The following is a 14,148-nucleotide window of genomic DNA, read 5'->3' on the forward strand; positions in this document are numbered from 1 at the left end:
TGAGGTTACAGGGAACCAGACAGAGGGCCTTCTCGGTAGTGACGCCTGCCCTGTGGAACGCCCTCCCTTCAGATGTGAAGGAAATAAGCAGCTAGCTTCTCTTTAAAAGACATCTGAAGGCAGTCCTGTTTAGGGAAGTTTTTAATATTTGATGCTGTATTGTTTTTAACACTTGATTGGAAGCCGCCCAGAGTGGCTGGGGAGACTCAGCCAGATGGGCGGGGTATAAATAATAAGTTTTTGGAGGAGGAAAACAAGAAAAAAAATATTCTGAATCTCAGAAGCCAGAACACCAAGAGGGATCGCTGCGCAGTGAAAGCAGCAATCCCTCTTGCTGTTCTGGCTTCTGGGATAGCTGCACAGCCTGCATTCGCTCCATAAGATGCACACACATTTCCCCTTTTTAGGATGGAAAAGGTGAGTCTTATAGAGCAAAAAATACGGTATTATTATTGTTATTAATGAACAAAAATATCTTCACTTGGCACCCAGAGACACCAAGATGATGCCAGGCCCAGGAAGGCTGCTCAGGTGTGCTAGTACTGAAAAGGCCCTCTCACTGCCCACTGCCCTGCTGTATATCTAATGTTGATAACACCTGGGCAGTTTCGTGAAGCTCGATCGCCGTATCTTCAGGAATTCCAACCTTACATGCGTGACACTGTTACATCACAGACACTGTAAAATTCTACTGGTCTGTCATGTACCCTCTATATCCCACTGTTCTCTCTGGAAGCTATAAATACTGGGGGTGGGGGGAAAGAAAAATTGGCAAAACCGAAAGGTTACATTAGGATGCCACTACTTTGATTTGTGTACGTGCCAAGTTCACTTGGTAGCTGGCATTCTGGTGCCTCGTTTGCCATTCTTGGGATGAGCTCTTGAGCATAGTGGGAATGCCACAGAAAAAGCTTTCACTCATTGAGCAAAACAAGCAACGAACTGCTGAGTACAAGTTGGAGACAGGCGACTATCAAGACAGAACTGGCGCCCCGAGAACCGTTGCTTGCCCTACTCCATGCAACCTGAGTCTCTCTGGGGCTCCCAGTGTGGAAACTGGTGATTCGTTGGAAATCTCATGGAAGACTTTTCTCTCTGTGTTAAGGTCAATGGAGGAATGTTCGGAAAACAAGATGAATGCCTTAGTTCCTCAGCTCATAACATCTCAGCCAGTTCTGTCGAGGTAGGAAAATTCATTCATTGCTTCTAGGTTACTGGCTGGGGCAGGGAAACGATGGCATACTTTCTCCTAAACCATCCATTTTGTGCGGCTTTCACAAACTTTCGTTCCAGAACAGGAATTTTAAAATGGGCAAAACTCTATAGATTCATTCGTTAACGTCCTATTATGAGCAATGGTAACACACACAGTAATAGACTCCCCCCAACATTTTAGTGGAACTGAGAATATTTCAAACTGGTCAGGGTAAGGCAGAGGCATGCAAAATCGCTTCAGGAGGGCTTCCCAGATTGGTAGGTTGAGACCAGAAGTCCTTCACATTCACAGTCGTCTTTTCCCTGCTGAGTTACCTTTCATCAGCAGTTTAACTCATTCCTCCCATGTGATTCCTGTGACAATTGGTGCCAGGCTTAAAAGCATGGGTGGCAATTTCCATAAGGCTTATGAGAGGGAAGGTATACAGTGGTACCTCTGGTTAAAAACTTAATTCGTTCCAGAGGTCCATTCTTAACCTGAAACTGTTCTTAACCTGAAGCACCACTTTAGCTAATGGGGCCTTCTGCCCCTATGCCGCCGGAGCATGATTTCTGTTCTCATCCTGAAACAAAGTTCTTAACCTGAGGTACTATTTCTGGATTAGCGGAGTCTGTAACCTGAAGCGTCTGTAACCTGAAGCGTATGTAACCCGAGGTACCACTGTAAAGCTTTCAGCTCCCTGTGATGTCCCTTGTGTTGCTCAGCTGACTGGGGAACAGCTGAAAGTGCTGAAAAGGAAACTGGACTTCAAGGAGGGGGCCAGAATTATTATTATTATTATTATTATTATTATTATTATTATTATTATTATTATTATTATTATTATTTTATTTATACCCCGCCCATCTGGCTGAGTTTCCCCAGCCACTTTGGGCGGCTCCCAATCAAGTATTAAAAACAGTACAGCGTTAAATATTAAAAACTTCCCTGAACAGAGCTACCTTAAGATGTCTTCTGAATGTCAGGTAGTTGTTTATCTCTTTGACATCTAATGGGAGGGCGTTCCACAGGGCGGAATCCTTTTCCTTGGACCCCATTCCCTCTTTCTGCTCTTTTGTGCCATGTAAGATTAGGCAGTGGGCCAGAAGCAACCCAGGTGTTGCAGAGTGCACACTTCTGAAGTATAGATAGAGGAGGCGGAATCACATTATTTCTTGGAGAACGTACAAAATGCAGCTATGTCCATTCTCCAAGGCCTATATTGGCTGAGGATGTGTGCATTCTCCACAAGACTCGCTAAATGCTCAACACGGCCAGTTGTATGAACAGTACCCCTAACATATACTAAAGAAGTGTGCATGCACACAAGAGCTCATACCAATAACAAACTTAGTTGGTCTCTAAGATACTACTGGAAGGAATTTTTTTATTTTGTTTCGACTATGGCAGACCAACACAGCTATCTACCTGTAAACATATACTTACAGAGTTGCACTGGGGGTTGCTTCACACATCATGCAAGGGAAATCAAGATTAGCCACTGAGTGCAGAATTCCATAAAATGTAAAGGGACCCCTGACCGTTAGGTCTAGTCGTGGACGACTCTGGGGTTGTGGCACTTATCTCCTTTATTGGCCAAGGGAGCCAGCGTACAGCTTCCGGGTCATGTGGCCAGCATGATTAAGCCGCCGCAGGCGAACCAGAGCAGCGCACGGAAATGCCGTTTACCTTCCCACTGGAGTGGTACCTATTTATCTACTTGCACTTTGACGTGCTTTCGATTCTCAGATTCTCAGGTTGCAGTTGCACCCTGGCACATTTGTGGCCAACATGCAAATGTGGCATGGAAGTGCAGGGAGTCTGCGAGTTCTGTCGGGGAGAAATGACAGTGAGTTGCTTAAAAATCCAATTTCTGTTCCTTTCCCCTTGCAGTCCTTTGAGTGATTGCAGAAGAAAAGCAGCAGCTGGAGGAATGTTGAAAGCCACCATTTTGCCCTTGCAAATCCCCTCTCCCTACTGCTATGCACATTAGCAGCAAGCCGATGGTTGGATTGTTGCCACTGAAAGCATTGTACCACCCCCAGTCAGCTAGTACTGGGTCCCGGGATTGTACATGATCTGGCAAAGTTGTTTACATTTTTACTTGTTACTTGCATCGTGCTGGAGGTCTTGAAATTTAGTTGCTCCTAACCTCCTCTTAGGGACGTGGGTGGCGCTGTGGGTTAAACCACAGAGCCTAGGACTTGCCGATCAGAAGGTCGGCGGTTCAAATCCCTGCGACGGGGTGAGCTCCCATTGCTCGGTCCCAGCTCCTGCCAACCTATCAGTTCGAAAGCACATCAAAGTGCAAGTAGATAAATAGGTACCACTCCGGTGGGAAGGTAAACGGCGTATCCGTGTGCTGCTCTGGTTTGCCAGAAGCGGCTTAGTCATGCTGGCCACATGACCCGGAAGCTGTACACCGGCTCCCTCGGCCAGTAAAGCGAGATGAGCGCCGCAACCCCAGAGTTGTCCGTGACTGGACCTAATGGTCAGGGGTCCCTTTACCTTTAACCTCCTCTTGACTTCTGCTGACTTCTTATTCCTGCTTCCAATGGAAACATTTACGTGGGTAAGGCCTGCGTTCCCAAGAACGGACGCTTAGGATGAAAGGAAAGGACCACAGGTGCCTCAACAATGGCATGGTGGTATTAATCCCTCCTTGGTGCCCATGGGTATATTATTTGTCTCTGTTTTTAAAAAAATAATATTTATTACTTTTCCAACACTACAAAACAAAATAGACAATACAATACAAAAACACCACACAACACTAACACATTAAACTAACACAACAAAATAAAAACAGTTTAAAACACATCATACAGTTTCATCATCCTATCCTTCATTCACTTATTTCAACGACCTCCTCACACCTCCCTTTTTGTATTCCACTTCTGTTAATTGTTTCAGCAATTCCTTTCCATCTTCCTCTGTTTTCTATCCTATAATTATCTTAACCTTATTTTTTCTTTTAATACTCTAATAATCTATTTATACTTAATTCCTTATAACATTTCTACTAAAGCCATATAACTTCATTCCCACATTTTTTCTAACATTCATTAATTTTACAGTATTTCTGTAAATAATCTTTAAACTTTTTCCAGTCTTCTTCCACCGACTCTTCTCCCTGGTCTCGGATTCTGCCAGTCGGTATATAATTTGTCTCTGAGATACCAAGAAGGATGTGTCCCAACAGCAGGTGGAGAAAGGCGTTGTTCGCTTCCTGCTCTTGAGTCTCAATTGTGGCAGCAAGCAAGGAAAGAGTAGCACTGAGCCCCCCTTTAAACATATTTGGGGGTGTTGTGGACACGATGGAGGGTGGGGTTCACCTGAGAAGGAGAATGTGAACTTCTAAAATATGAGGGAAACTGAATTAAAGTGTGTAGGAAGCTGATTTAAAGGCCATTATTGAGGAAGGGAAAAGGCCATTTGAATCATAGAATGGTCCACGTTTTCCTGGTTTTCTTGGTGAGCTCTGAACTATTGTTGGTCATGCATTGATAGCAAAGTTTAATTTTAAAATATTAACAGTGATAATAGGAAGGACACTTCCAGTTGTGTTATGTACTGAAGCTCTCACCCTGGGCCAGCAGGGGGATACTGTAGATAGTTTTCACTCAGGTCCACATGCAAATAAGGGATTGAAAGTGACATTCAGTGATTGGATAGTTACAGAAAATGGTTACTTTTGCGTTCTAGTGGAGCTCTATATAAGCAGGCTGGCTGAACTCTTCAGTTCAGTTCTGTTCTGGCCTGTGAATAAACAAGAGCTGCTTGAAGAATCGCTGTGTCGCCTGATAAGTTCACCTGCAATTTAACAAGTTGCTTACTAAAAAGAACAAAGCATCAGTGAAAATGTGCAAGTTCAACTAATCCTTTTCTTCCCCCCCATCCTTATTTCCTGACATTCCCCAGATTATATAACCTTTGTTCCTGCACAGTATTCTTTCCTTTTACTTAAACTTTTATTGTCCTAGCTGGCTACATGGCTACTGATTCTTATCTTACTTTACATTTAATATATATTATCCTTTCTACAATAAAAAAAACCTCTTCTATGCATGGTACAAATTATTTCCTCAAATTATTTCCGCTTATATTTCTAAATTTAGAATAACGTTGTTCCTACAATGTTTGCACGATTAATTTTCTCCGTGTTTACTCTTTAGGAAGAAGATTGTCACCAAGGCTGAAAAAATAAGAAAAGGCAGATCAAGTGCGCTCCCTGTTATACTGAAGCCTGGAGAAAAAACAAATGCCTACCAAAAGGTCAGCAAAACTAATGTTGCAGCAGTTGTATACCTTTTATTTTCCCCATTTATAACAATATATATAACAAAAGTGTGGATTATGGATCCTCAGCCTCTTGACCAGGGGTCAGCAAACTTTTTCAGCAGGAGGCCGGTCCACTGTCCCTCACACCTTGTGGGGGGCTGGACTATATTTTGGTGGGGGGGAAATCAACGAATTCCTATGCCCCACAAATAACCCAGAGATGCATTTTAAATAAAAGGACACATTCTACTCATGTAAAAACACACTGATTCCCGGACTGTCCGTGGGCTGGATTTAGAAGGCGATTGGGTCGCATCCTGCCCTCGGGCCTTAGGTTGCCTACCCCTTATCCAAAATTGCCTACTCCTTTTTCAAAATATGTTTCTGGTCTTCATGACATAGCTGTCAACTTCCCCCTTTTTTGCGGGAAATTCCCTTATTTCAGCGCCGTTTCCCGCTGCTTCCCGCTGCTATCCTGGATTGTTAGATATCCTGTAGACTGTCTCTGGGACAGGTGAAGCTGCTGATCCCTTATTTTCTTTTTTCTTTTTCTTCTTTTAAATTTTAAAAAGTTTTTATTGTTAAAACAATTCAGCATTAATACACATGTATTACAAATATACAAGCATACAAACATATATTTCATACAATCCTTAAAAGTGTTCAAACATACCTACGCCCAATCCCACAGATAATTCCTTTTCCCACCCCTCACCCCACCTTTGTGTTAGACTTCCAATCTACTCAATTGCAATTTCTTTTCACTTCTATTACTTTCTTTCACACACCTTTAACCTAATTTCATACTTCTTTTCCTATTACACATTGTTATCCATCTTATTTGGTATTTCGGTATTTTCAAATCTGAAAGTTGACAGCTATGCCTCATGAGCTGCAAGGGTGCCTGGAAATGTGCTAAGGAAAATTCCAGGTGACAGGGCATCCCAATACCCTGACTCACAGAATAAAGAATGCATCATCGAACCCAAAGGGTGCTCATCAATGGTTCCTCTTCATCCTGGAGTGACTAGTGGGGTGCCACAGGGTTCTGTCTTGGGCCCGGTCTGATTCAACATCTTTATCAACGACTTGGATGAGGGACTCAAGGGCATCCTGATCAAATTTGCAGATGACACCAAACTGGGAGGGGTGGCTAACACCCCAGAGGACAGGATCACACTTCAAAACGACCTTGACAGACTAGAGAACTGGGCCAAAACAAACAAGATGAATTTTAACAGGGAGAAATGTAAAGTATTGCACTTGGGCAAAAAAAAATGAGAGGCACAAATACAAGATGGGTGACACCTGGCTTGAGAGCAGTACATGTGAAAAGGATCTAGGAGTCTTGGTTGACCACAAACTTGACATGAGCCAACAGTGTGACGCGGCAGCTAAAAAAGCCAATGCAATTCTGGGCTGCATCAATAGGAGTATAGCATCTAGATCAAGGGAAGTAATAGTGCCACTGTATTCTGCTCTGGTCAGACCTCACCTGGAGTACTGTGTCCAGTTCTGGGCACCACAGTTCAAGAAGCACACTGACATACTGGAACGTGTCCAGAGGAGGGCAACCAAAATGGTCAAAGGCCTGGAAACAATCCCTTATGAGGACCGGCTAAGGGAGCTGGGCATGTTTAGCCTAGAGAAGAGGAGGTTAAGGGGTGATATGATAGCCATGTTCAAATATATAAAAGGATGTCACATAGAGGAGGGAGAAAGGTTGTTTTCTGCTGCTCAAGAGAAGCGGACACGGAGCAATGGATCCAAACTACAAGAAAGAAGATTCCACCTAAACATTAGGAAGAACTTCCTGACAGTAAGAGCTGTTCGACAGTGGAATTTGCTGCCAAGGAGTGTGGTGGAGTCTCCTTCTTTGGAGGTCTTTAAGCAGAGGCTTGACAACCATATGTCAGGAGTGCTCTGATGGTGTTTCCTGCATGGCCGGGGGTTGGACTCGATGGCCCTTGTGGTCTCTTCCAACTCTATGATTCTATGATTCTATGATCTCATAAGACTTAGCATCACATGGCTATGAGGCAAGGACTCCCTGCCTTTCCAAGACTAGTACGGTGGTACCTCACGTTAAGAACTTCATTCGTTCCAGAGGTCTGTTCTTAACCTGAAACTGTTCTTAACCTGAAGCACCACTTTAGCTAATGGGGCCTCCTGCTGCTGCTGCACCGCTGGAGCACGATTTCTGTTCTCATCCTGAAGCAAAGTGTTCTTAATCCGAGGTAATATTTCTGGATTAGTGGAGTCAGGGTTACCTGCAGCATATGTAACCGGAGGTACCACTGTACTATGGTAACGCAGCTCTTTCCTTAGGTCCTAAAGTGTGTGGAAAGAGTTAATCACCACTTCTCAGGTTCAGGCTACAAGAAGAAAGGTCAATTAAACATTAGAAATAACTTCCTAGCTGTGTGAGTGGTTTGACAGGAGAACAGGCTGCCTCAGAAAGACATTGCAAGCTTTTAAGCAGAGGCTGGATGGCCATCTATCAGTGGGTTTCTTACATTGGCGGGGAGCTAGACTATAGGACCTTTGAAGTCCCTTCCAGTCGTATGATTCTACACGTTGCTCTCAGGCTGTTTGGAGCTAGAATAGGGTCCGCTTGTGCTAATTAGCAAAATAAATTCTGTTGCACCAGTGCTTTTGCCTGATAATCTGTTACTTTTCCACTGGAGAGCATTCAAGTAAACACGAAATCTCCCTGTTCTTTCTTACAGGAAAGGGAACGGAGTGCTGTTGTTCACGGCTCAAAGCAAGATGGAGAAAAAATTAGAATTGGATCAGGCCAGCCCAATCCCTGTGGTAAGCAAAGCTTAGGTTGTAAGCCTCTTCTATTTTGAAATGAAAGTTGTCCTCCGTAGGAGCTTTTGTCTGATGTTTAGGTAAACATCAGAAAAACCGCAAAGGTTCCTGTGAATCTGCTCACTGCACGCTTGACAGAACTCAACAAACAGCATGTAGGATTCAGCTGGATCTCTGGGAAGTAGACCAATGCATGTGAGAGTGAGGCCAGAATTTGCATCCTATTGAAGAGCTGGTTGGTTAATCTTCATATGTCTATGAGGCATCTGTTAAGTTGTGGGTGAACATATCAGACGACACAGCGATTCTTCAAACAGCTCTTGTTTATTCACAGGCCAGAACAGAACTGAACTGAAGGGTTCAGCCAGCCTGCTTATATAGAGCTCCAGTACAACGTAACTGTAACAACTTTCTGTAACTATCCAATCACTGAACGTCACTTTCAATCCCTTATTTGCATATGTGGACCTGAACTATCTACAGTATCCCCCTGCTGGCCCAGGGTGAGAACTTCAGTACATAACAGCATCTATGTAGTATCAAGAAAGTGGGGCAGGCAGGAGTTAGGGTAAACAAAACGAGCTGTATGGTTACTTGAAGTTTTAAGTAAAACTTACCAGATGGACCTCACACCTGAGATGATAGACAAACCACCTCATAAGGAAATAATAATAATAATAATAATAATAATAATAATAATAATAATAATATATTTCTACCCCGCCCATCTGTCTGGGTTTCCCTAGCCACTGTGGGCGGCTTCCAACAGAACATTAAAAACAGAATAAAACTTCAAACACTAAAAACTTCCCTAAACAGGGCTGCTTTCAGATGTCTTCCAAATGGAAGATAAAGCCATTTCCTTTCCCAGGCAAATGGAGCTGTGGGGCTGGACACGAGCCTACCCCGTGCGCGGGGTGTGGCTAGCCCCCGCGTCATAGGGAGTCTTCTCCGCGTCACGCCCCAGACCGACCAATCCGGGCGGCCAGGGGGCATGCTCTATTTAGCAGCCCGCGGGTGGGAACTCGCCCCTTTTTTCTGGTTCTCGCTCATGCAGTTTGGCTCGGGTGGCGGTTAGGCATTGGAATATTAGATTGGAGGGCAGGGGAGGTCAAGGCCATGACCTACCCCTCCTATTTCAAGGGTATTCCGTTAAAGGAATCCGGGGGCGTGATCCTGTCTGCAGTCCAGGCGGGGGCTGGGGCCATGGCATGACCCCTAGTGGTGACCCTGGGGGAGTTTCTAGTTGATGTGCATCAGCAGGACTCCCCCTACTGGTGGTTAACCCTTCCAAGACGCCTGCAGGCGGGCAGGAGTCAGAATATAGTCAGTTCCAATGCCTAAGCCATTCTGTAACCAATACAGTTGCGCCGGTTTTAAGCCTATTAACATAAACGCGGGTGGCGCTGTGGGTAAAAGCCTCAGTGCCTAGGACTTGCCGATCGAAAGGTCGGCGGTTCGAATCCCTGCGGCGGGGTGCGCTCCCGCTGCTCGGTCCCAGCGCCTGCCAACCTAGCAGTTCAAAAGCACCTCCGGGTGCAAGTAGATAAATAGGGACCGCTTACTGGCAGGAAGGTAAATGGCGTTTCCGTGTGCTGCGCTGGCTCGCCAGATGCAGCTTTGTCACGCTGGCCACGTGACCCGGAAGTGTCTCCGGACAGCGCTGGCCCCTGGCCTCTTAAGTGAGATGGGCGCACAACCCCAGAATCGGACACGACTGGCCCGTACGGGCAGGGGTACCTTTACCTTTTATAAAATACTGGTGTCAAGTGTCTTTATTCCAACAAAGGCGGGAGCGGGTTTGGGGTCTTGCCATGCAACTGCAGCTTTTATCTAGCAGTGCAATACAGTGAGTTCAGTATGACTGCCTGCCAGGTAAGTGTACTTAGATTGTGTTAATAAGATTTAGAATTGCAGCCTTAAGTTGTTTTCATGGGTCACCTGCAGTTGCCCCACCCACCGTAAACCATAATGCATAGATTCCTATCTTTATTTATTTATTTTTTAAAAACCCAACCTAAGTTCCTAGTGTTAGGTACTGAAGTTCTCACCCTGAGCCAGCAGGGGGATACTGTAGATAGTTTTCACTCAGGTCCACATATGCAAATAAGGGCTTGAAAGTGACGTTCAGTGATTGGATAGTTACAGAAAGTGTTACAGTTGCGTTGTAGTGGAGCTCTGTATAAGCAGGCTGCCTGAACCCTTCAGTTCAGTTCCATTCTGGCCTGTGAATAAACAAAAGCTGTTGAAGAATCGCTGTGTCGTCTGATATGTTCACCCACAACTTAACACCTAGTATGGGATGCGGGTGGCGCTGTGGTCTAAACCACAGAGCCTAGGGCTTGCCTTTACCTAAGTTCCTAGTGTGGGACGAGGGTGGTGCTGTGGGTAAAACCTCAGCGCCTAGGACTTGCCGATCACATGGTCAGCGGTTCGAATCCCCGTGGCGGGGTGCGCTCCCGTCGTTCGGTCCCAGCGCCTGCCAACCTAGCAGTTCGAAAGCACCTCCGGGTGCAAGTAGATAAATAGGGACCGCTTACCAGCGGGAAGGTAAACGGTGTTCCGTGTGCTGCGCTGGCTCGCCAGATGCTGGCCCGTATGGGCAGGGGTACCTTTACCTTTTTACCTTTGTGTGGGATAACCTGCCATCTAGGTGCCTTGCAGCTGAGCTCCTGGGCCAACTCGCTCCCTGCATCCCGAACCCCCCCCCCCAAACTCACAACAATACACATCTGGCTCCTGGGTCACTATCTGGAGAATAAAATCTCTCAAGATTGCAAAGTTTTGACTCTTCCTGCTTAAGGAAGGCTTTGGCAGTTACAATGGTCTGCAAACCTGTGGATACTTGCCTAGGAGTAAGTTTAATTGAACACAGTGAGTTTTATCTTTAAGTGACAGGCCCAGTAAAACTTAGATATGCCTCCTGTGTAGAAATACTCCTAACCTATATTTTTCTAAACAGGGAAGACTCCTAAGGGAGACATATGCCACACGGGAAGCAAAACAAAGATAGATCAAGCATCAAGTGAAGCAGCTTATGCCCAATTACCTTTGGTAAGCAGTCAATTTATAATTATTTATAATGATCCATTGCATACATGAACAATTCATTTGCTAAACTGTATGTTGCACGTCTTCATAGCTACAAATAATGCAAATTTCAAGGCAAGTTGTGTGTGAATGTTGATTTTTAATGATTGATTTCTCTGTGTTTTTAGTGGCTCTAGTTTTTTATCTGTAAGCCTTTTTGAGTCCCATCAAGTGAAAATTTATGGTATTAATAATCATAACAATATCTTCCCTTTCAAACGCATCACACCCAGTGAATGGAATAGTAGTGTGTTCAGTTGTATGAACAGAAAGGTGGGGGTGACGTGTGAGGGTGTGTGTATGAATAGATTGGGGGTTCAGGGGTCTGTATCCCTGCCACCTATTTATTCATAGAACTAAGCCATGGGTGGGGGACGCGGGTGGCGCTGTGGGTAAAACCACAGTGCCTAGGACTTGTTGATCGTATGGTCAGCGGTTCGAATCTCCGTGGCGGGGTGAGCTCCTGTCTTTCGGTCCCAGCTACCCACCTAGCAGTTCGAAAGCATCCCTAAGTGCAAGTAGATAAATAGGTACTGCTTTATAGCGGGAAGGTAAACGGCGTTCCATGTGCTGCGCTGGTGCAGGCTCGCCAGAGCAGTGATGTCACACTGGCCATGTGACCCGGAAGTGTCTGTGGACAGCGCCGGCTTCCGGCCTCTAGAGTGATATGAGTGCACAACCCTAGAGTCTGTCAAGACTGGCCCATACGGGCAGGGGTACCTTTACCTTTACCTTTAAGCCATGGGTAGGCACACTAAGGCCCGGGGGCCGGATCCGGCCCAATCGCCTTCTAAATCCGGCCCGCGGACAGCTCAGGAATCAGTGTGCTTTTACATGAGTAGAATGTGCCCTTTTATTTAAAATGCATCTCTGGGTTATTTGTGGGGCCTGCTTGGTGTTTTTACATGAGTAGAATGTGTCCTTTGATTTAAAATGTGTCTCTGGGTTATTTGTGGGGCATAGGAATTCATTCATCGCCCCCCAATATAGTCCGGCCCCCCACAAGGTCTGAGGGACAGTGGACCGGCCCCCTGCTGAAAAAGTTTGCTGACTCCTGACTAAGCAGTGGTCAAACAGCTAAGAATGGGGGGATCATAGCTGGAGAAAGAGATAAGTATACCTGCAGTTATGCTCCCTTCCTTTGGCCAATGAAGAGCCCTCCTCCTATACTCCTGTACAGGTAGCTCCTGTTTTAGGACTGTCCGAATGATGTGATTGTCCATCATGCCAAAGGGGTGGGGTGGGTTTGGTTTACATGCTCTTCTGCTGACATAAACAGTGGTCCAGAACAGGACCCCCCTGCCCCGCAAAACAAGGTTCGCCTGTATTCATTTCCCTCCTTAGAGCTGAGCAGCAGGGGAAAAGAGGCTCAGCCACATCTTCTCTCCCGCTCCCCACGGTTCTGCCGCTTGGCAGGAGGGAATACTACAGTTAATAAGACATGTGTGAGGCAGGGAAGATTAACTACCAAACCCATTCACCTGCCCTGTCTCCCTCCTTCCCTCCCTCTTTGTCGCTCACGTACTCTCTCTCCCACTGTTGAAATGGGCACATTTCCCCAAGGTTTGTTTATGTCTTATTGTTGTTGTTTAGTCCTTTAGTTGTGTCCGACTCTTCGTGACCCCATGGACCAGAGCACGCCAGGCACTCCTGTCTTCCACTGCCTCCCGCAGTTTGGTCAGGTAGCTTGGAGAACACTGTCCAACCATCTCGTCCTCTGTTGTCCCCTTCTCCTTGTGCCCTCCATCTTTCCCAACATCAGGGTCTTTTCCAGGGAGTCTTCTCTTCTCATGAGGTGGCCAAAGTATTGGAGCCTCAGCTTCAGGATCTGTCCTTCCAGTGAGCACTCAGGGCTGATTTCCTTCAGAATGGATAGGTTTGATCTTCTTGCAGTCCATGGGACTCTAAAGAGTCTCCTCCAGCACCAGAATTCAAAAGCATCTGACCGGGAAATGTTCAAAGTTACCTTTTCAGGGTTTAGAATGTGCACCATGGGAAGCTGCTCATAATTTCTTGTTACAGATAGGTAGCCGTGTTGGTCTGCCATAGTCAAAACAAAAAAAATTCCTTCCAGTAGCACCTTAAAGACCAACTAAGTTAGTTCTTGGTATGAGCTTTCGTGTGCATGCACACTTCTTCAGATACACTGAAACAGAAGCTACCAGGCCCTTCTATATAGGGTTTATAATTTCTTGATTTGCTGTTACAGACTCTACCTGATCCCAAAGCCGTGATCCAAAGACAACGGGAGGTACCTCATTTAATTCCCCAAGAAAACACATCCCTGACACACAAATTCAAGAAAGGAAACTTAGGGCTGACAAATCATAAAGACCGGCATCCGCAGGTGAGATACATAGGGTTTAATTTATTTTTAGCACTTCACTCTCTACCTGTTGATCAGATTGCAGTGGAGGGCGAACCTGGGTTTGATTGGTCCTGCAACATTGCTGCTGGTGTTTTCCTCAGGAGCATGGGATTGCATCTTGAGGAAGTTGATCTCACTCCAGAGGTGGGTGGGGATGTGTGTATGAAGAGACCCTAGCTCACTGTGTTTTAAGGTAGATTGCTTCTTCACAGATTTGCAGTTGCTTGTGTCTCAATATTTTTGGTATTGTCCACATGGCATCCTCCTCATTCGAATGGCAGCCCCCACTTTTCCCACAGTAAACTCGACCCAAGGAAAATTTGTTAAGCAAAGTTACCGTATTTTTCGCCCTATAGGACGCACCGGCCCATAGGACGCACCTAGATTTTTTGGGGGGGGG

At 45.6% G+C, this 14,148-nt stretch overlaps 2 protein-coding genes across 4 annotated transcripts in view; one reads left to right on the forward strand and one right to left on the reverse strand.

Annotated features, from left to right (window-relative positions):
- Nucleotides 1-14,148, reverse strand: part of FGF6 (fibroblast growth factor 6) — a 187,593-nt gene that overhangs the window by 63,554 nt on the left and 109,891 nt on the right. The gene's annotated exons all lie outside the window — the stretch shown is intronic.
- Nucleotides 693-14,148, forward strand: part of DYRK4 (dual specificity tyrosine phosphorylation regulated kinase 4) — a 52,593-nt gene continuing 39,137 nt past the window's right edge. For 2 of the 3 annotated variants that reach the window (XM_081911713.1, XM_081911714.1), the window contains exons 1-5: nt 693-1,183; nt 5,371-5,470; nt 8,206-8,290; nt 11,253-11,344; nt 13,590-13,727. In XM_081911713.1, the coding sequence (XP_081767839.1) occupies nt 897-1,183; nt 5,371-5,470; nt 8,206-8,290; nt 11,253-11,344; nt 13,590-13,727 (702 nt within the window). In that variant the 5' untranslated portion in view covers nt 693-896. The remainder of the gene's footprint in view (nt 1,184-5,370; nt 5,471-8,205; nt 8,291-11,252; nt 11,345-13,589; nt 13,728-14,148) is intronic. The other variant, XM_081911715.1, reaches the window with a different exon arrangement.

This window comes from Podarcis melisellensis, assembly GCF_964234715.1.
Source record: "Podarcis melisellensis genome assembly, chromosome: 5".
NCBI classification, from domain to species: Eukaryota; Metazoa; Chordata; class Lepidosauria; order Squamata; family Lacertidae; genus Podarcis; species Podarcis melisellensis.